Raw genomic sequence first — 22092 nt, 5'->3', positions numbered from 1 at the left:
TCAAAGCATTTTTACTTGGAAGTGGGGGTGGTTTCGCATACAGAAGATATGTAAAACCTAACAAGCCATCTTTCTGCTCGAACAACCTCAAGCTGTAGGGGTGGTGTATTTTAGACTACACAAACTAGACTATAGCTCATTTCCCTTTACATGCTCATTTATTCTAAACAGGAATCATTTGTGTTACCACTGGAATGATACAAAAATGTTAAAAACTTGTCTGGGAAGCCACTCTGAAATAAAGTACTTCTCTGAGGCTTAAACGTAGGCATCATAAGCTCTGTGAGTATGCTCAGAGAATTAAATTAAACATGTTTTTACATTTTGCTGAGTGACAGCACCCCTTTCCAAGCCTATTCAAGCCATCCAACATGAGCATCATATAGTAGGTAAATATACATGTATACACATACATACACATTATATATATAAACACAAACTTGCACATATGGGTGTATACAGTGCAAGTTAGTTAATACCCTATTACTAGCCCTGAGAAATACTATTTGTAATTATCAATAACCAAGGCACATGCACAGAGCAATTAGATTTTAAATCAATAACTCACTTCTGAATCAGCAAAATTTGTCCTCAATTTAAGTGGCAAAACTCCAATGTTTCCAATGTGTTGTTTTGTTCTGCTGCAAGCACCAGTTATGCCTGAAGTGAACATCACTTTGGAACTTACTTTGTTTTCCATTAGAAAAGAAAAACATTATGTAACTAAATATCATAGTACCATTGCTATCAACTATGTCTTATTATTTTCAACTCAATTTTTTAAACGAAGAAGAAAAGGAAACTCCTGGCTTTAATTTTAGCTGATATATTATGGCCAAGCTCTTCATTCAGTAACCCAGTACATACTGACTTGTTTTGTGTATTATGCTTTGATACTTTATCTTCTTCCCAAGTTCTGCAGCAAGCAAGCTAAAAATTAGGCTCTGGTTCACAAGTGGGTTCTCTCTCCCTGCCCTTATCTCCCCTTCTTCTCATTTCCAAGTTGATTTTACAGTCTCGAAACAGAAAGCCAGTGGACAACTTCATTTGCATAAGGAAAAACAATTGTTTTGTCTCAGGTCTGGTTTGCTTTTCCTTAAGAGGAACAGCAGCTAGCCTGCCACGTTCAGGCAACGAGGCTGGAGAGGCTCGCTTTCAAGAAGCTGCCCCCTGAGAGGCGCAGGCTCCCTCTCCCTTCCTGGGGCCACGTGCAGCAGGGACACGCTGCCAACACCGCCTTCAGCAGAGCGATCTAGCGCCTGTGCTGCCGTTGGAGCGCGCATGGGTTGAAATGGTTATTTTATGTGCAAGTGTCAGCCATGATTTCTTGCCAAAGCGTTCTCAGGAAAGATGCCAAGGATCTTCCTTTAGGTGAGCCAAGCCAAGGTTTTATTTGACAGAGAAGCTTGCTTTTGTTGCAGTAGAAACTGTGTGGACACACAAAATGTGCAGCATACTGCTATTCCAGTATTTCATCAGAAAAAAAGAAATAAGGTGAGTTTGATGCCACATTCAACTTACCTTTTCATTCCATGCCCACAATCCGATGCCAAGAAATGCTATGCCAAGGAACTAGAGGGAAAAGAATATATATATATATATATCAGAATAGGAACTACAAATTTATAGATTTATTTATTTAAACATTCATATTACCTCATCCTTTACGTTGGATAATCAATTTTATCAGGACTTCGGTAGCTTAGCAAGAGTTTTAAAATATGCATATAGTGTTGTTTTTTTTTATTTATTTATTTTACAACTCAACCAGTAAAACTGAGGGGACTTTTAAGGTTGCACAGCTCATTCAGGGATGTTCTACATACAAATAGTAGATACAATAAATGTCACTTTTGCAGCATCACACAAATAAGGCTTCTTGGCTTGTCAGACTGCCCCAAGGCAAACTTCACAAGCAAGCAACACATTATTTTGCTGTCGTATTATCCACCACCCGCACAGAACAACAGTCCTCACACCTCTCACAGACCACTCATTAAGAGAAAGGGATTAAAAGAGAGCCCTAAATATACTTTTACTATCAGTTTTAGCAATATTATCCAGAAACACAGAAAGATGTTTAAACATAATATAACACCAGGTTTGGAGAACGGGGGGGTGGGGGGATTGACTTCACAGAAAGAGTAAGAATTTTTAATAACTAAAGCCAACATTTACTAACCCTTTTCATACTGAACGTTTCTGTATTTCATAAAGGAATGTATGAAAGACCGTCCTTTCTCCACCAAGGGATTCAGAAGTAGCAAACTCAAAAAAGAAAATGCCTTCCAACAATGACGGAAAGGGGAATAGTATCTAGGTTTGCTACATCCCTGTATTCTCCACTCCACTGAGTAATTTAAGTGTATCATTGCCCTCCAAATACTACAGGATTTCCATACAAAATCCACACAAAGGATCTGTGAAACAAGCAGAAAAGGCAGACTCCATCTCTTGACACCACCACTGTATATTTGGCGTGATACAGTACCAATCATACAGAATACTGAAAAAAACATATACTGGGAGGCTAAGCACATCTCTAAACATCCACCTGTCCAACTTTAATCCCTGGTTTTTTAAACCTAAGTGCTAGCTAAAAAGAAAATTACACACACTCTAATTTCAGGGCATGTAATTGAATGGTGCTTGAACATCAAACTTGTTTTTCCTTGTGGTTTCTGGACAACACCGCGCACAGATTTATTTTGGCACGTAGCACGTTTTCTCTTAAGATCTGCGTAAACAGCTAAGTATCCTAACGATTTTTCTTTGCAAAACAGGACAGAAATGTTTTTTTGTTTAGAAGTGGGAGGAGGCAGGAATATTAACTTTAAACGCTTTCCCAGAAGTGATTTCACCAGCTTCAAAGCAAGATTCCTTCTTTGTTATCTACACTAACTTTAAGTGGCAATTCTAGCTTCCATACCACAAGAATTTCCATACAGCGTAACTCAGCATCAAGGGGATTATCCTCACTGCAATACCCTGAAGTCCCCCAATACCCCTCATATCTCTGTGGTATCTTCTGCAAGCGTGCTCTGCCTGCCCAGCACTACTACACCCCGCCAGCTCACCCAGAAGCACATCTATGCTAGCTGCAGCGACACTCTCCTTTTTGACTCGAAGAGTCACGACGGCAAATTTAAACAATACCACAAGGCAGCAAGGGATCTGTCACAAGCTTGGCTGTATTAAACACGAGGATAATTGAAAATTTTCTTGAATAGAAAAACAGGTCAAGAAAGTCTGCGATTTCAGCAGCCCTAATTGTCTATAAAATATAAAAAATGGATTAGAAAGTACAGTCTCCTGTGATACACCATGTGAGCAGGAAAAGGTTATCTTACCTGCATCAGGACTGTTCTTTCTCTGTGGTTGCAGAGCTTGCCAGAAGTGTGTATAATCCTTCTGACTGGACTGCTTATTTGAAACTTGACAAGATTAAGCTGCACAAGTTTCCAAATCACCTTCAGACAAATGCAGTTCTTTTTTTTTTTTTTTTTTTTTGCCATATCAAGCTCCTTTCCTTCTTTCTTACACAGCCAAAAGTAGCAAGGACGAAGGAACAGGAGTGGGGTAAAAGAAAAGTCATTTTAAAAAAAAATCCATAAACGCATTTGGAAGCGGCGAATTTTTACTTCTAGAGAGATACAAAGCACTACGTTTTGCAAGGAGCTTAATATAGTTTTGAACAGAGTGAGAATTTGATCAGTGCACACATATGTAACTTAACAGCCATACACATCAGCTGCAAGTCTGTCTCAGATCTACCAACTTTATTAAATTTAATCCAGTTAAGTGTCCTTATTCTTCACCAGATGTTGAGAGATACAGGGATAAGGTATTACCTCATGGGTTGCAGAAGGTAACTTATAGTAGACTATACGGGTCTCAAGCCAGACTGATCTCATCACTCAATCTGTAAACCGAGAGGAGAATGTACAATACTAAGCTGAAGCACCTAAAAAAACTGAGATTGTCAAGCTTCTGGCAAGCCTGTTAACAAAACCCAGGAAACTGATTCTCTTGAAAACTCTCCGAGAGAACGCACAGAATTACTTGCTGCTCTGTCCTCTTCATATTCCAAAACAGAAATCTCTGTCCAGTTGCCTTTTGAGCAGCTGGTGAAAAAGGAACAATGGTCAAGACCCATTAGGAGAAGAAAGGGTTTGGGATGGAAACATGAAACAGGATGCTGTACAAGTCAAACACTTACTGGCATCCAGAATACAGGATTAGATAAATTAATGGAGGATCCACAGCTAACGAAGAGTGACTTTGACATAGCTTCTGGCTCAGAAAGTTTTTAAACCAGTGATTATCAGGAGAAAATAAGCAGGAAGAGATCACTGTATTGATGCTTTGTTGCTTGAACACCTCCTTCCCTAGCCAAACTCTACTTGCATCATTTAAGTCAAGACACTGAGCTAGGCATGCCGCCGACCTAACCCCCTAGGATCACTCCCAAGCAATGCCCACCCCTCCACAAACAGCCTGCTGTATGGTGAAGCTCCGAGGAATGCTCTCAGTAATCCCCTCTGGCACGAGAGAGATGTTCGCCAGGAGCCTTGCACCTCTCCCCAGGATTAACTCCGGCATCTCTTGACAATTATGAAAAACTTTTGTGTAGCCTAAGAGAAGTAGAAAGTGCTTAGCAAAAATGCAGAGGGATTTTTGCTGTTAGAACCAGAGGTAAAGCAGGATGCATATCCTGCTTATCTTGTAATCCTTCTGCAGATGGCTCCGAGAAGGTCTTATTCTGCTTGCTTGTAACCAGAAGGAAAACTTCTTCACATCCTAAGCACGTGGGGAGAGGATGACACGTATCCACATCTTCTCAGTTAAGTCTGGAAAATTTCATTCACATCCTTTAAATTATTCCAATGAGTAATAAAAAGGTGGAAGTTGGCCTCATTATCTACAAAACACTATACAGACAAGGATGGCCTCAATCCTCCACAGACATCTAGTAAGACCATTTCGCCTGACTGTAATTGGTCACCGGATCTGGGACAGAGCTCGTAAAATCTTGATTTTTTTTTTTTTAAACAGCAATTTGCAAGAAAACATTAAAATATTCCTCCAGAGTATTACAGCATTACAAAAAACTTGCACAATAGTACTTCTTGAGCCATAGGCTTTCAGTCTGTAAACATCAAATAAATGTGTTTAGATTTCTCTTCTATAAAGAGTGTAGGTATTTAAGAGCAGAAAGTGTAGCAATACTTGTGCTGTTGCCCTACTTACAAAGTTTATGTGCAGTTTTCAGAAGTGGATTGATCGATAAGTGTTTCAAGCTGCATACATCTTATTCCCAGTCTTGCCTGCATGGCAGTAAATGATTCTTTGTTGCTAGGGATACAGAACGGCATTTCATCTAAAGGATGCTGAGGTAAATAGCAATGTAAATACTAGATAAAATTTTAGAGGGAGATGAGCTTTAAGCAGAGCAATCAGGCGGTACTTCGTATACTGAATTTTTCATTCCAGCTGACATTCTTAAGTAACCTGGCACCGGCTTTCAACCAAAAGCCCGACAGCTGCAGACCAAGCAGCAAAAAGGTCTGTTAACATGCCATGTGCATAAACCAGCGTACGTCCGTATGTGAATGTGTTAGTAAAGAGTTGAGAGGGGAAGTGCTACGGCACGGCTGCCTGAGATTTACCTTCACCACATCATTACGAACGCACTAGCAGGAACATCTCAGACTTGCGAAAGTTCAGAACCAGAACTTCCTCACGATAGCGGTTTTTTTCTTATTATTATGTTTTTAAGCCCTGCGTTGAGGCAGCACGTAGATCTGCCGGCTGCCCCAGCTGCCCCAAGAGCCGCGCGCAGCATTAGTGAGGAGCCTCGGGATCCTACAGTCGGTTCGGCGCCACTTCCCTGCAATATCCTGCAGCAATCCACACAGCAAGACCTCCTCCCGCGTGACTCAAGCCAACGTAACGAGGGAAAGCAGGGTACACTATTTTACCGACAAATGCAGCAGCGATTGGGACGACACAAAGAGTAATATTTCACATCCTGAAATGTAAGCAGGGAAATACAGGGCTTCGGAGCCCTGCGCGTATATAAAAGCAGCACTGACAAGTTCCTAAACAGCTCTAAAACTCCAGTGAATAATTTTTCCCTGAGCACTTCCTCTGCAGCAGTCTGTGCTCAGATCCACCCATAGATACTTTGAAGTCAGAATACTCACTGTTTTCTTTACAGGATTTTGTACCAAATCAGTCTTTTGGCTTTTCAACAGAGGGCAAAAAGGAGATTAATGCCTGTGTCAGCACAAGGCATTTACTGTTGTTTGTTTTTAAGAAGCTCTGACAGAGAAAAGGTACCAACACTGAAATTAAAGTTTCGTATGGATTTCTTGTGCTCTTCACGCCACTGATGTGCACCCTGCTTTTAATATGTCAATCTATATTCTTTTAAACAAATTAAGTAAGATACCCTCTCAACTCTCTTCTCAACAACACAGCTTTTGCCAGGACCAGTATCACAGAGGAAGAAGACACCAGAAGTCTGCTCTGTTCCTTTTTCCCTCCTCTCCAGTTCCAGCAATGTTTCCGTTCCCAGCACAAACGGGTACAGCATTTCATTTTCAGGTGGCTAAACACACACCGTGACTATGGGAAAGGCAAACTGCTCAAAACGTACGCACACGCTGACATATTCATGTTAATGCTTACAAAGAACGTGCTCACCTAAAGCCCATTTCTTGTTTGCTTTGAGACATTACCAGCCAGAAAACTCGATGTACTACAGTTGGTGAATGAAGATGCTGCGTAGGTGACTAATTACCATTTTGGTTCAAAGCGACATTCGGATATAGACTGAACATAGATTAAAAGACGTCACATTCCTTTCCTTTTTATGTTCAGCTTTTAAAAATACATTAAACTACATTTCACAGATTACTGTCCCTGTGATACCTGTTTCCTCCCAATGCAAAACGCATACACGGAGAAGAAATAAATCCCAGTTTTCACACATTTTTTGCTCAGCTGTATCGGAGACATAACTGATTTTATAGAATCCCCCAAAGTAGAAAACCAGACCTGAGAACACAGAGAGAAAAGCTGTCTGCTCCATCTCGCACAACTCTTACCATGATGCTTTCTAATGAAGAATTAAGCTTGTACAGACCCCACTTTTCAATGCAAGGTACTGGAACTGTTAATGTATTTATTATTTGCACCAGTATGGGGTTTTCCGTTTTGTTTGTTTTAAAAGTAAGCCAGATATACTTCACCCTCCCAAACGCACAGACATTTGCTATTATTTTTCTTATTGCCTTCTCCAGTTCTTTAATTGCAAAAGCAAGACATCTGCTTTGTGTTACAGTTGCTCTATGTATTTATTTTATTGCTTTCTGGTGGTGCAATTGTAAGTACTGCCAATCAGCTTGAAGCAAGAGTCCCTAAAGACTGAAGTCCCTCTCCCCTTGTCCACAGAAATTGATATACTGGAAAACAGAAAAAAAGGAGGATGAATTAGACTCAATTTCCCCTGCTCCAACTTTTGGAATAACAACTCCCCTCAAGCCTAGATAAACTAAATTTAACTCTTTCCAAGTTCCAGCGAGACTCTCCAAACTCAGGTCCTACGCGGGAAGACTGAGAAACTGCTGCATGCACCTTGCCGTGGGCCTCTCCCCTGGCTTTGCTTCAGGGCTGCGCGAAGTACCCGGCGGGCCTCTGCTCCTCCTGCCCAGCCCTGTTCTTGCAGCCGTACCACCTCCACCCCTGGCCCAGGGCAGGTCCAGCTCTGAACCAGAAACTCCCTAATGGCAAATACAGACGTACGTGGCCCTTGTGAATACGTGAAGTAAATCAATTGCTGATAGCCACTGCAGTGAGTGTTGAGGGAAGGAGGGAAGAAGGGGATGGATACAGGAGGGGATGCGGTAGGCGTTATGTGACGGCACAGCCACTGCTCACTTTCCAAAGACGCAGCCAGGCGCGCAGAGACCTGTGCTACTTTTGTAACACGAAACAAAAGCGTAACCTCAAAAGCTGTACCAGCTGTGTGCATGCATGTCTGTACATCCCTTGGGTTTTCAGAGAGATGCGGGGAAAGGAAATAAAGCCAAAACACTATAGACAGGTATCAAAGTTATCTTCCAATATCCAGAAACAATTACTATGAGCCGTCCAGATACACGAGGGGCTGTGAAGTTCTTTATGGTTTTGAACCCTGTAGCCCATGCAATAGAAGGACACAGGCAATTGGTAGCGTTTTCAGCCACCGTCAACCCTCAACATTTCCCCTGTATTACACTGTAACTGCCCAGAATTAAAAATTACTGATTAAATATTAAGCATGGTTCTGTAGACCTCCCAGCGCAGCTTTTGGAGGCACAGATGGTCTGTGGACCAGAGCTCTGAAAAATCCTGTTCCAGACAATAAGGTAATCTAACCTGGCAGTTTCTCTTGTAGCTTCTTACCAAATCCAGAAGCTACCGCATGTGCCCTTTATGTATTTGGTTATTCACCAATTTAAGTCAAATTTTTACTTTATGTCAAACTTACACAAAGTTTTTTTTAGATACTTTTATACTACAAGATAGCTTTCTATTTTCCACTCAAGGTAAAATTGGCAGAAGTAGACACCAATTTGTCATTTCTGCAATAACATTATCTGGCAGGGGGTTGAGCAAACAAACTTGTGATTTCAAATTCTTTTCAAACAGGAGCACCGTGGAACAAACAGGAGGCAACAAATGGTCACAGCGCTGTTTACCTGAAGGCTTTATTCCTCGGCAAAAGTTCCACAGTTTGGCAGTCAACAAAAGCAGCCATAAAACAGCTGCCTGTCTAACTGAAACAGGCTGCTGACCCTTTGTCTTGTTTCCAGACAGCATCAAAAGCACCTCTATTATTCATCATTCTCCACAGAGGAATTGGGGGCTTGACTAAACATGTAGAGAAAATGCTCTTCGTTTCTGCAAGGTGCCCCTTCAAATCACGGTTGCTTAACACGATGCGGCGCTCTGGGGACGTTCTGCTCCTGGCACCCGTGCTGGACTTGTTTTGGAGACTATACAGCGCTACCACTGCCATTCAATTTGAAGGCATTACGTTTGTTTTAAGAATAAATGTGTTGAAGAAACAGAACTATGTTGTAAGATTTCCAACTTACTATGAAATAATCTGTTCTCATACAGTATCAGCCCAGCCAACAGCATGAGCAGTATCTTCTAGGTCATATAAAAGGTTCATATGTTAAGTACGATCTTTTATTCCTGATTTCATTGTCACTTGGAACTACGTTATTTCCACAAACTCTAATTCCTGATGACTGCATTGCCTTTGCCTCCTGTAAGACCTTCCAGCTTGCACAAATGCTAATAGCTAATTCCTCCTGTTGAGGCATATCAGGGGGGAAAAAAAAGCATTACAAAATCTCTTCGAGGGATGTGGAAACGTAGTTGTAGTACATACAGATGGCTCGCTAGGAGCAAAGCTATAAAAAAGAAGTGGCGCTGCCTTACTAAGAGCCTCCTGCCGCAGAGCTGTGCTCTTGCGGTCAGTCCTTGCCCACCGCTCCTCCACGATGAGCTTAGAAATCAAGTCTTTATGTCATACGTCAGTTTCCAAACAGGGTCTCTCATGAAATAAATAAATAAACACACGGCAACTGGATTTGCTTTGGCTTTCTGCATTCACCCATCATTTTAACTTAGTGCCAGAGTGCAATTCCTCCTTACATGGGAAATTGATTTCCTTACTTCCTGCTCAGCCCCAGAAGGATTTCCAGGCAGAAGGTATATCAGAGCACAAAGCAGCTTCTTAATAGGAAAAAAGAATCCTGGGCAAGTTTTCATGCTTGTTTGGGCACTGCTTTAAAAGAAAACACACAGTTTTTAGCATCGGGTGCCGCAGAAAATCAGTTTCCCATGGAACATTTGTCCTACGCAGAATCTCAAGCGGGACCTCTGCAACCCACAGGGTCTCAACGCAAGACTTCCAGGCAAAAGCTGCTATGTTTGGCTCATTTGGTTCAAAGTTAATATGACTCTGGAGAACTCTGCCTTTAAGAGTCCCACGAGACCTTGTTGAACAGTGCTGCTTTGGGCACGCTGCATGACAGTGACACGTTAGGGCACAAACTGAATAAAAACAGCAGGCCTCTGTCAGACTGAGGGGCTCCAAAGGCCTCCTGAGTACCCCAACTGCAGACTTCTCGCCCCTAACATTCAAGTCAAGGCTAGAAGGAGATGAGGCAACCTGTGCTCTAACGACCCGTGATGGAAGTAGAAACGTGCGCACACACAACAAAACCTTCCTCAACATTGCTTAAAAGACTTCATCTCCTGAAGGAGTAACTCCACGCTACAAATACAAGTTTATTCTAGTGGCGCTTTTATATAGCAAAGATGCACCTCAGCTGTTAGCCAGAGACAATTAATTCCAGCTAAAAACACCAATGTAAAGAAGGCAGTCTGGTAGGGCCGGGGTAAAAATTTGAGCACAAATGGAGAATGCGTGCAGCATTACACTGCTAACGCGGAGCTCAACACCTCCCTGCCTGCTCTGTAATTTGAAGCCAAGTTAGCTGAGAAAATAAACATTTTGCAGCACAATAGCACTAGCCTAACACTGCAGAGAAAAAAACAGCTTAGTATCTTAAAAACATTACTGCAGCTTTACCCAAAGGCAACAATTTTGGTTTTACTTTCCAGCCACTAACCGTGACAAACGCACAGGCAGCAGGAGAGGAGACAACCTGAAAGGCAGCAGCATGCTTTCCCAGAAAGGGATTTGGAGAGGAAACCACTCTTAACATAGTTCCTCCAGCTTTCAGCTCTGCTTTTGTTTAAGAGCACATATATTTGGAAGCCACTTCCAAACTCTCAAGAAGTAAATGCAAAGAACAAAAATGTCACTGAGCAAGGAAAAGCAACATCAAACAACTTTTTCCTGTTCCTTTTCAAAAACAACTGAATTTGTGTCTTGACTAATATGCCCAAGAAAATGCAGAACAGTCTGCTTGCTTTCTCTTCCATTTCAAAACACTTCAGAATGGGAAGTTTCCCCCTTAATCTGTATCTTAGTTCATCCACTACAAAGTAAGAAGTCTTTTAGAACATAAATTAGTGTCCTTTTTGTTTTGCTTTAGTTTTTGTTTGGTTGTTTTTTCCCCTCATATTTTTAGATACTTCTTCACTTGAACCGAAACATCAGGAGACAGGAAGAGACCTTCAAATCTGGTCCTTCCCTGCGGCACAAACATTGCAATTAATCTGTCTTGGGCTACACAGAGGAAGAGCGAGAGGAAAAAAAGGTCTTGGGCGACGCACAATCGGTGACAAACTGTCACCACCACGGCACAGCTACCAGCAAGAATCCTTCCCCAATACCTCATGTCCTCCTCGTAGTGAAGAAAGGTGACCACAAACAAACTGGAGCAGTGGGAGGGCTGAACATATGGGCCGTGCAGATGGCATGGAGTTTAACTATCCACACACAGTATCATACACTTCAGAAGTAAGAAAATATCTGCTCTAAGCTGAAAACTTGTTCACTGGAAAGATGACAGAAAACGGCCGTGGAATTCTGTGCATCTGTCTGCAAGCTAGCAAGGCGATGCGATGTGAAAAACGGCAAAACAAGATTTTATGACATTTAAAAAAACATTCTCAGAAAAAAATATAATTGCTTTCTAGAAATTTTCCCCATTCCCCTAACTCTACAAAGGTCTAAAGTAGCCAGCACCACTGAAAGTGTTTGGTATGGCTGCAGTCCGCCAAATATCTGCAGGCTCTTCTTTCAAATGTCACATCAACGCTGGCACCGGCAGCGTCCAGCTGTTCAGGTTACCGTGTGCCTTACAGCTCCTGTAGGAGACCCCGCTGTGCCCTGTCGGCATGCAGAAACGAACCCGGGCTCTCGAGACGTGTGGACATGGGCCCATAACACTCAGGATGTAGCTGGACTCGATTGCGAAAACTGCGGGTTTGTCAATTGTGCGTTAACCTACACAATGCTAAGGAGATGAGGCATCCTGGTGAGCATACATTTAAATGCAAACACACCAAAGCGCACAAGATAACCCCACTCTCTCTCTTTCCCTTGTCTGTTTTTAAATTAGGCAGCATGTCCCCAACAGCCCTTTGTGCAACTGTTCCACTTGGGTGCCCCTCAGTCCTCTAACCCAGCATTCTTGGTGCTGGGGTTCTTTTCAATTCTTCAATTTCAAATTCTTTCAAATTCTTTTCAGAATTTGACTTTTCATTCTGATTATACCCAGTCGGAATCTGATTCATCCAACACCGGCAGATCACCCGGCTTGTTTCACACAAACAGCGGGCGCAGGGTTTTCTAGGATTGGGCCCATCATTGCTTCGCCCCAGACACAAAGTCACTCTCGTGGGCGCTCTTTGATCCAAACCTTCACTCACCGATCTGCTGCCAGCCCTTTCCACCCGGCCAAAACCACCTCCAGCTTCAGGTGGGGTTCCTCGGTGCGTGTCATTCAGATGTACCTCCATCCAAGTCTCGGATCGATTCCGTGACACCTGGCAAAGAAAGTACTGACCCGTGTCCAGGCAGGGAGCACGGAAGGGGCCCGGGGGATTGCAGCTGTGGTTTCGGCCCTGACTCGCTCTTCTGGCTGCACGCACGTGGCCTCTGCTTGATTTCGGTCACCGCCGAATAGGAACAAGCAAGTGCAGGGTGCTGCCTGACCCCCTACCCTGATGCGCCAAATCGCACTGTACTCCACGGCAGCCGCCCTGAGGGCACTGAAAAGGGAGAGAAAGGAGCGCAGTGTGTGCGTGAGGACAGACGTCACCGACAGCTTTTAGCCTTGCCTTCAGTTCACGCAGTAATTAGCGCTGCCACCTCTTGCCTCGGAGCAGAAGGGAAAACTAGCCGTGTGTGTAAGGGATATGCCCCAAATTCAGGAGCGGGGTTATTTCCCTGGCCTGCCACTGTAGTCGATACGTATGATGTTTACGTAACGATGCAGGACAACGAGTCCGTGGCGTAGCTTTCCACGCCGGCAGTTTGGTCTGTCACTGCCTCGCTCAGCGCTCCTACTCGTGCCTCTCCTACACAGCTCCAGGCAAGCCGAGTGTCCCCCCAGGATGCGCTGGAGGGACTTAGAAGCCCCGTTTGGCGAAGTGAGCCCCTGTGCACCCCACCGCCACGTCTGTGCACAAACAGAGAGCTCATGATCAGACGCGAGGCCATGTGGAGGCTGGAGCTGTGAAAGCAGCAGCAGGAGGAGAAAGCCCACACTCTGCAACGCTTCCAGTGACTAAGAGAGATTGGGTTTGGCTGCTGGCTAGGCCAACTGTCTGCTCCCGTAAGACACCGCATCTATCATCAACCCAGAGGTATACAACAGAACCAAAGATGTTTGAAAAAATATATTCTTTTTTTGACGTTGGAAAAAGCGTGGAAGAAATCTGGCTTCATTAGTCCTCCAGGCAAAGTGCATACAATGATCACATTAAACTCTAGCGTAATTCTCCAGGTTTTCCCTTCGGCCTGTAATTGCAGCTGAGAACTGCTAGAAGCTTTTGAAAAACCTCCCCCAATTACTGCTAAAGTCCAGGGTACCCAGCTTAGAAGAACTTTCTTATTAACACAAATGTAGTTAAATTGGGAAGTAGAAACAAACACCTAGTGGTAAACCAGTAAGTTGTTCTTTATTCTGAAGCCACCCGTTTGTATCACAGAATCAGTAAGCTAAAAATAGAGCCACAGGATTTGAAGCCACCTGCTGCATCTCCTCTTTAAAAATATTTTCTTCAGAAAGCCAAATTTTGATCGGAACATTTACCACCCTTCCCAGATCTTCTGCTTTGCCACTTTACACTACAAGCAATCAGTTTTGCAGCTTAAAGGGTTTCACCTCCCAGAATAGCTACCTATATTTTTGCATTCTTTCACAGAATGCATCAGTCCAATCTACTTTCAATGGTTACCTCCTTGCAAAACGAAGGCATCTTACAGATCTCACCTTTCCTGGGGGGGGGGGGGGAACCACAAACCAACAATGTAACATTTACAGAGTTCACTCTTTTCATCAGTTTAAGGATTTCCTCGATTCTCACCTCCCAGTAAATATAAAATAATTGGATCCGGTTTGAGTCCTAAGAATATACTCATATATAAAACACATTGATTTCCTTCTAAGCACAACTTCACCGATCAATATAATAACAACTTAAGCAGGGACCCTGGTAATCTTCCTACTCCTGTCATATGAATCATCAGTAACTGTGGGAAAAAAAAAAAGAAAAGAAAAAAAACAAGGACCCCAAGCTCCCTGATAGAGCTTGTTCTATACATTGGAACAAACAGTAAAGAAAATGTATTTTGACTAATTCACCACATTGCTATGCAAGTTTTCCGTAAGTCAGGGCTGAAAGCACTGGAAGTTTGTGCCAAGATAACACGACAGCAACTCTGTGGGTCAATCTCACCTGACAGAAGCAATACAATTAAGAGCTCAGCTTAAGCTCGGGGATATACTTTCTACTTAATTCACTCTTCCAAATCCTGTCACCAAGGACTTCCCCAGTACCCAGCCACTCCACTATTCCAGAAATACACAGGAAAAGCAATAATACAGACAACAAACCTATCACATGTGTACACATTCATATATACACACACTTAAAAATTCGTACAATAGTTCTCTTCTCCCATACAGTCTTGTAAGTTAATGCACAATATTAGTAAATCCAAAAATGGGAAAAAAAACAACTGGCACGTTTTTGTTATAATATTTTTTTTCATATTGATCAGAATATTTTTCTGGCTCCAAAAGAGAAAATATAATCAGGAACTATTAAAATAAAATCCTGTACCTCAGACTTGCATTTTCCCTCCCTTCCCTTTTTTCCTTTTTCTTTAAAGGGCGTTTTTGTAGGTCTGACTCCTTTCTAATATTTATACTGTAGTTAAACTCAAATTGGTTTGTTTTCCTGTGCTCAGTGAACTTGAAAATTGCCCATCTGAAGAAGTCCCCTTGGCACTACAGTAAGCAACTGCTATTCTTAGCACTCTCTCACAACACGGAGCATGGCAAGCTGCACGATAAGCATGCAGGTAAGTTCTCGCTACCTCATTTCAGAGTGGAAGCGAACGCGACACCCTGTCACAGCACGCAAAATGAAATTCAAATTAACACTGAAAAAGATCTGTCTTTAAAACGGAGGTGGTCTGTGGCCAACAAGTGACCTCTAAAACGCCAGGAACCAGGGTCTGCTCCTCAAGAAACGATGGGCTTCCATTTCTCCACGCCTCTGGCAAGACACCAGCACGCAGGCTCCCAGCTGCTGGTCCCGAGCAGCTCGATCGGCTTCATGCCCTGCAGGACGTCTGCCAGTCCCACAGCACGACCGTGGATGCCCTTCGTTTTCTGAGCTGTTTCAGTTCTCTGCACGAGCAACCAGTGCCTTCCAGACTTTGTATGCAGTGTAGTCCTTCTTATCAATTAGAAATTATAAAATATTTTTTAAAGTATCCTTATGTCACAATTTCAGCTTTTAGTTCTGTTTTTTTTTTTTTTTTACCCTGAATTTGCAGATTAGAAACTGCAAACTGTCATGTTATCAAGCTTGATAATTTAACCAGTAGTTCCTCATCTATCCCTCCCACACCTTTAAAAACAGGCACTGAGGAAGTCCTTCTATATAAATTTTCACATCGTAGAAAGACAGCTATTTTTAATATCTTTAACTTAACAAGGCTACTGCTATTTATTTTGCATAGGAAAAAAAATCCTGAAGTAAATTTTTTTCACCCCAAGATCCAATACCTTCTCCAAAAAAAGAAGTGCCAAAAATGTTTATACACAAGTAACCTCGTGTCCTCCATCACCTCACCGTTTAGGAGCAGCAAGTTTTGCCAGAAGCATGTGAACCAGCTCAAAGCCACCGACGCTTTACTCAAGACAAATTATCCCTGATCCACTTCTCAGAGACCACTCTTTGAACACGCGCTGTCAATGGAAGTGAGTTTATTTGTGCTGTGTGACATTTCCTCACAACTGCTCAAATCCAGTCCACAAAATGAAGGCTGCAACCTGGACAATAATTAAAAAGGATCAGGAAATGTCCAATGAATTAGTAAGGGGAATTCTTCGTTTTGAATTACTGCTGAGTGAATAGAGTACACTGTTACATCAAATTACAAAAAAAACTAACGCTCATTTCAGTGAAATTGCATAGTGTGGCTTTTTAATCCCACAGAGTGTCTACAAAAAGGGATTAGGAGCAATAGATTGGTGCCATTACAGCAAAAAATAAAAAATAAACAGATGATGGTAATCTGATCTTTTAATATATTTTAGAAGTCAGAAAAAAAGGCCTCAGACGTGTACTATTTTTTTCCACAGAAGTCACTAAAACGTTTAATACTTAATACACATTTCATTATATATCACTGCTTTATTCTATTGCTGAAATGATTAACTCTGACAAGCCCTCTTATGAAGTTACTGCTACAGTTCTGGTAAAATTGACATGAAAGAAAAACACTATAAGACAAGGAGTGCAGTATCTAATCAATTTATGCTTGGCTGAATGAAGAACAGAACTAAAAATAAAGCTCTTTCATATTCCCACGTTCCATTTAGCATTTAGGATGCTTTACGAAATATCCAGAAGTATTATCTATTGGTATTAATTTGTAACCCTTTTCATTATTAAAATTCTGTCTGCTAAATCCAGCTAACTGGGGATTAGGCCAAAAAACCGTAAACATATTTCCCTTCAAAATAAGAGTAGCACACTCAACTCAGCGCTTGGAACAACTTTAAACAATATGAGCAAAAACAAGCCTCCACCTATGACTAATTTCTTTTTTCCGTAAATCCTAAGAGGAGAATTTAACACAAACGAGCACCGTCGGTTCTGTTGGTTGCATTTCCTTTTTATGGTCAGTTACATGCATCAAGGACCGAGGCTGCAGTTTCTTCGGAGAGTTGCTGTTTCCAGACACGTTTTAATTTTCACGGTGGTATGAAACACAGAAGATGGCAGCTGCAAGGGCAAGACGCTGCTGCTGAAGCTGCAGGGAAGATGCAATAAGTAGCCGCTGGGCCTCATATTCTTTACCCAAGCCCCTCCACCAGCACCAGCCCAGGAGCTCCCTTCAGGAGCCTACCTCTGCCCCGAAGCACCGGGCTCGGGGGAACAGCCGCTTTAAAGCAGGGCTCTGAAGTTTCTCCAATTTAGGTGCTCTTACCCCTTTAACTGAGAGGTGGTGGATGAGCAAAATGCGTTTTGATGAACAGATTAGGATTCTCTATCTTTACCTAAGACCACCTAGCACACCGAGTAGCTCGCATTCGGTAGTTTTACGCGAGCAAAGATGCAGGCAGTTAAATGCAACTTGGGTTCAGAGCCTATCCTGTATGCACAGCATAGGTGTAAGGGTTCGCAAGCATTAAACAAATGCTTAAAACTACACTTACAGTGTTTAAATCCTTACTATGTCAAAGGAACTTAAAATAACTTTTGAAGATGAAATCATCAAAAAGAGGATTTCAACATATGGCAACAGTGCAAAACTGAATATTGGCAGCAGTGCAATTCTACGGTTGCTGATAAAAAGCTTTGGGCCTCAAGTACAAGGTACTGTTTTCTTCACCTTTCACTGACCTTAAAATAAAAACAACTGCAAAAATACATAAGCCTTTTTCTCTTTTAGAGGCAGTACCCTGGATCAAGAACTTGTATTAGTATTCCCTAGGGTCCTGAACTTCCACAGCCATACCAGACGGCTTGCTACGCCGTGTCAATAATCTGCTGATTAAAGGTCGCTGCTAAGTCCCACAGACACGACAGACCGTGACAGCTTAATGATCCGCTTATTACAACCTGGCGCAAGATACTTCCGTAAATCAACATTTTCTCATTCCGAGCTAGTGTGCGAATTTCTGAAGAAGTTCAGAAACAAGACCGGGAGCCCCGAAGCTATAGATTATGCGAGTAGCTGAAAGAATGGAGCCGACAGCGCCGCCGCAAAGAAGCCAACGAGAAGCGCGACCTTCGGCGCATGTGTGGCAAGTTGAGGACCGGGAGTGCCTGGGAAGCAGCGGCTGGCAGGCCGCAGCTCCACCACACGAGCTCTCGCCACGGTTTTGCCGTTGACCTGCAACGAGACCCCGCGCAGGTCGCGTCCCCTCCGTGCCGCAGTTTCTCCTGCCGCCTTTTGTCGGCTGAATAGCCTGAACCCTTGGGGACAAGGCCTGTCTCAAAGCTGATGGCCGAGCACAATGCTAGCTCGATTGCACAGGCAAAAAAAGTAGTTTCTCAGGCCCAGCAAGGGCAAAGTGTTAATGAAACGCTGGTTTCTTATTGTTCACTTCAGCGAGACTGGGTTGGGGCTTTTACAAGTGATTATTGCTGGTTCACTTCCACTAACATTTTTAATGCCGAACGTACGAGAAAAAGAAAACAGCGTGTGAAAAAGCATTTCGCAAAGTTTTCGTTTTAGCAGTACTGCTAACACCCATGTGTTTTAAGCCATACACTGTTACAATAAGGGGGGGGGATCCACTGTTTGACAGATTTTACGAAGTCTACAAGACAATACTGGAGCAAGACTAAGGGAGATAAAGGCCCTGGAACAGAGTGGCACCACTGTCACGTGACGACAAGATTTAGGGGAAAAAATAAAGGAGACGAGAAATGCAGGGGCCCATCTTTTCTAGTGGCCTGCTTTAAATGCTGCCAGAAAATAAACCTAACAGCAGCCTTATCAACCACTCACACCTGGCAAATTTTCATCAGCATCAGGACATTAAAGACTGTTTTGATATCTTCTAGTCACAGCAGACAGCTATAGTTTAAAAGATGTAATTACCTTGTCTGACAAAGCCAGACACGTCTTTTTCTTCATAAAAGCCTGAGACTCAAAGGACAGAGAAAAGAAAAAAATAAAGCAAAGCAAAGAACATAAAAAGCAGGATAGAAGGGTTCACGTGACTTGTGCTGTCTAGCTCCTTTTCTCCTCACCTGTCCCAATTAAAACGCATTTGGGATCAGCACAACAAAGCCCAGTAATGCCACCAAGGACCCCACGAAAGCAAGGGCACTAAGCCTGTTTGCCCCGGGCTGCATGCCCCTGCCTTTGCCCAAGCAATCTGAAGTGCTGACTAGACTGAGAACTGATTCCTGTGGTATTTTAAGCAATCATCAGGTATCAGAAATAAAAATCAGGGACCTCCAGCCTGGTAGGAGCTGAGATCGCAGACAGGCCCCAGACAAGATGCTAGCAAAAACATGAAAACAAAATAATTTACACCCCCCCCCCCCCAAATTATGCAGATATTCTTGTTAGCATTTCCCCCTACAGCAGTACTAGCTACTTGTTATCTTTTCAGTTCTACACTCACTCATCTGGTTCGCATGTCCGCCCAGCTCTCAGAAATGGAGAAGTCCCACCATGGAACGAGGCTTGGAGCCAAAGCCCTTCTGGGACAGCAGCTTTCTTCCACTTCATTTCCACTGCAGATTGCATTCACTGCATCAGATTATTTCAAACAAAGAAAAAAACTAAAACACACAAACTTGTTTCCACAGGCCTTTCAGCATCAGCTAGCTCTAACCTGCTCCTCCAGAGCCACCACAGAAGCATTCAGTGACCATCCCAGGCCCTGTTGTCTCTAATGCTCCCTGAGATCATTAGCAATGAAGACTGCAAGACGTATCTACCAAGAGTTTTCCATACAAAATCACCAACCTTAAGCAGCTACTACTAACTTCTTTTCATTTTAGCCAAATATTTGCTGTGCAGTCCCAACAGTTACTGTATTTAAAGGACAATTTCAAGGTAAAATGTTCTTGATCTAAATTTCAGATTTCTTTAATCTTGAGGGCTGGCTGTGATTTTGCTGTTGTTGTTTGGATAGGTTTCAACTTAAGAAGACAAATAATTACCACTTACAAAGAAAGGGATTTGTAAAAGTTTTACTTTTCCTTCCAAAGCATCAACTCTGTTCATTCAAAGACTTCTACTTCTTCCTATCGATTGTTAGCAAACGCAAAACAACAAAGAAAATTTTGCATCAAAACTGGCAGGGTAGCTACACGAATATTGGATACATGAAGAAACACTCAATAAATGTGAAAAGCTTGAAAATTTCAGAAGGCAGTATCTCCTTAAATATCCCACCACACCATCCCTGCTGCCACCCCAAGTCCTTTAAGACATTTCTGGGCATCACTAGTTAAAGAAAATGAAAAAGAAAGGGATTTTAAACTGCTGCTTTTCAGCTTACAGAGAATCGAAACATAGCTTCCTGGTGACCAGTTCGATCATGTTTGCCCTGCACCAAGGCAAGCTTCTGCCAAGTCTTGCTCCACTTGAAAGAACCAATAGAACAACTGTTTATTCAGATGCTTATCAAATTTTCCAAAATCAATAATGGCTCTGAAACAAATCAAATAACGAATAATAGCTTCCTTTCCTCCTTTCTGAGAAGGGCAAACGTAACAGGCAAAAAAAATAAAAATCTGACAGCTGTCTTTGTAGCCTTTACACAATGAAAACTGATGGATTTGTTAGGCAGAGTGTTCTTACCATTTCACACACCCAGACTGAATTTCCACTGTGCACTTCAGGTGTACTTACCAGACACCCACTGCATTTTGATCAAAAAGTTTCCCTGAGGACACAGACACTGTGCAGCTGTGCAACGTGCAGTTGAAACTATTTTGATTAATATCAACACACAAAGTCAAAATCCTATTCTTACGGCGATATCCACCCACAAGTTCTCTTGTACCTGTTCTGGGCCCCATTATTTCCAGCAAGACTAGTCTTGAGCGTTTTGCAGGAATTTGAATTAACACACCCCTATTACCAAGTTTGGTGGAAGGCTGGTTTTAGTCAATCTACTAGGACAGCAGGAATGAGGAGAAAAAGCTAGTTGCTAGCTATGTGAGTAATTATCAAACGTTCGCTGCCAAAATGGAGCGATGTGACAAGGATGTTTCCAGGGGCCTCTCCTACGTCCAGTACTTTTGTTAACAACCAGGATGAAGGAAAACAGCGCATTTATCAAGCTTTCTTACGGCAGCTACAACGAGACTTCAAGTTTATTTTAACAGAGTACAGAGATCTTTACAGAATGAAATAATCCAGTCAGCGGAGACGGTGTACAAGGAGCTACTTGAAAGCAGAGGCAGGCAAGTGCAGCGCAGAGAACGACTGAGCACACAGCAGTTCCTCAGAAAAGCATCTAGCACAGGATTACTCAAATGGCTGATGCCTGTTAAGGCTCATTGCAAGTAAATTCTGCGCGGACTTCAAGGTCCCAAATACATATCTAGCATTTACGCATTATCCAGGAGGATCCCCCGGTTCCTGGAGTTTTCTTGCAGTAGCAAAGCACTGCTGAAATTTGGGACACAATAACTGCGTGCCTCTCTGGCAAATGCGCCGTCACACACTGCTTCTTTACTGAGAGGATATCCTTTCACAAAAATTTTTAAAACGTTTTAAAGACCTGTGGAGAACTGCAAGCTGAATGTGTCAACAATGAAAAGCTCTCACTAGAAATACAAGCTTTACATATGAGTTTACAAATGAAGCAAAATAGCCTGCAAGAGAGTGTAATCCTTATGCTATATTTAGTCTCTGTAAGGCTTAGCTGGGTGTTACATCTAGTTTTAGGCACTTAACTTGTCCAGAGACATAGAATCATTCAGAGCATCTAAGAATGCAAAGAAATGACTGCTGGCCTAAAAAAAAAGAAGTGAAGAGATGACTTAGGATCTTTATTGAAAAACACAAAGGAGAGAAAACCGGTAACAGCCTGCAACAGTTGCGGAAAGAGGCAATAACCGAGGTCTGTGTTCACAACAAAAGCTGCAGAAGGCTGAAATTTAATCAAGGAGGATTCAGACGACACATCAAGTCCAGCTTTCTAAGAGGAGGACAAGAAAACATTTCAGCTCCTCTGATGGGTCCCTGTCCCGCTGCTTCCCTGCCGCCACACTCAGAGTCCCCCAGGAGGCCGGGGCCTTGAGGAGCCGCAGAGAAGGTGCCCCCCGGACAACAACGGGGACCGGCTTCCTCACAACCTCCTTTTGATGCTGGCATGCTTGCGGAGACCC

General features: G+C 42.8%; 1 protein-coding gene and 1 long non-coding RNA gene across 3 annotated transcripts in view; both read right to left on the bottom strand.

Moving 5' to 3' along the window:
* The window catches only part of TSPAN5 (tetraspanin 5), an 80696-nt gene that overhangs the window by 18723 nt on the left and 39881 nt on the right, over positions 1 to 22092 (bottom strand). The window contains exon 2 of one of the 2 annotated variants that reach the window (XM_083835631.1): positions 1522 to 1572. The exons of the other annotated variant lie outside the window; for it this stretch is intronic. Coding sequence (XP_083691757.1) covers positions 1522 to 1572 — 51 coding nt within the window. The remainder of the gene's footprint in view (positions 1 to 1521; positions 1573 to 22092) is intronic. 2 annotated transcript variants of the gene reach the window in all.
* Positions 3487 to 20993, bottom strand: LOC310899350. Its single transcript, XR_014584224.1, has 2 exons — positions 19368 to 20993; positions 3487 to 17035 (listed from the first exon to the last, which is right to left on the bottom strand). It is a non-coding gene; the product is annotated as an uncharacterized lncRNA (long non-coding RNA).

Source organism: Anser anser, assembly GCF_964211835.1.
Source record: "Anser anser genome assembly, chromosome: 4".
NCBI lineage: Eukaryota > Metazoa > Chordata > Aves > Anseriformes > Anatidae > Anser > Anser anser.
This window is presented reverse-complemented; position numbering and strand designations above follow the sequence as displayed.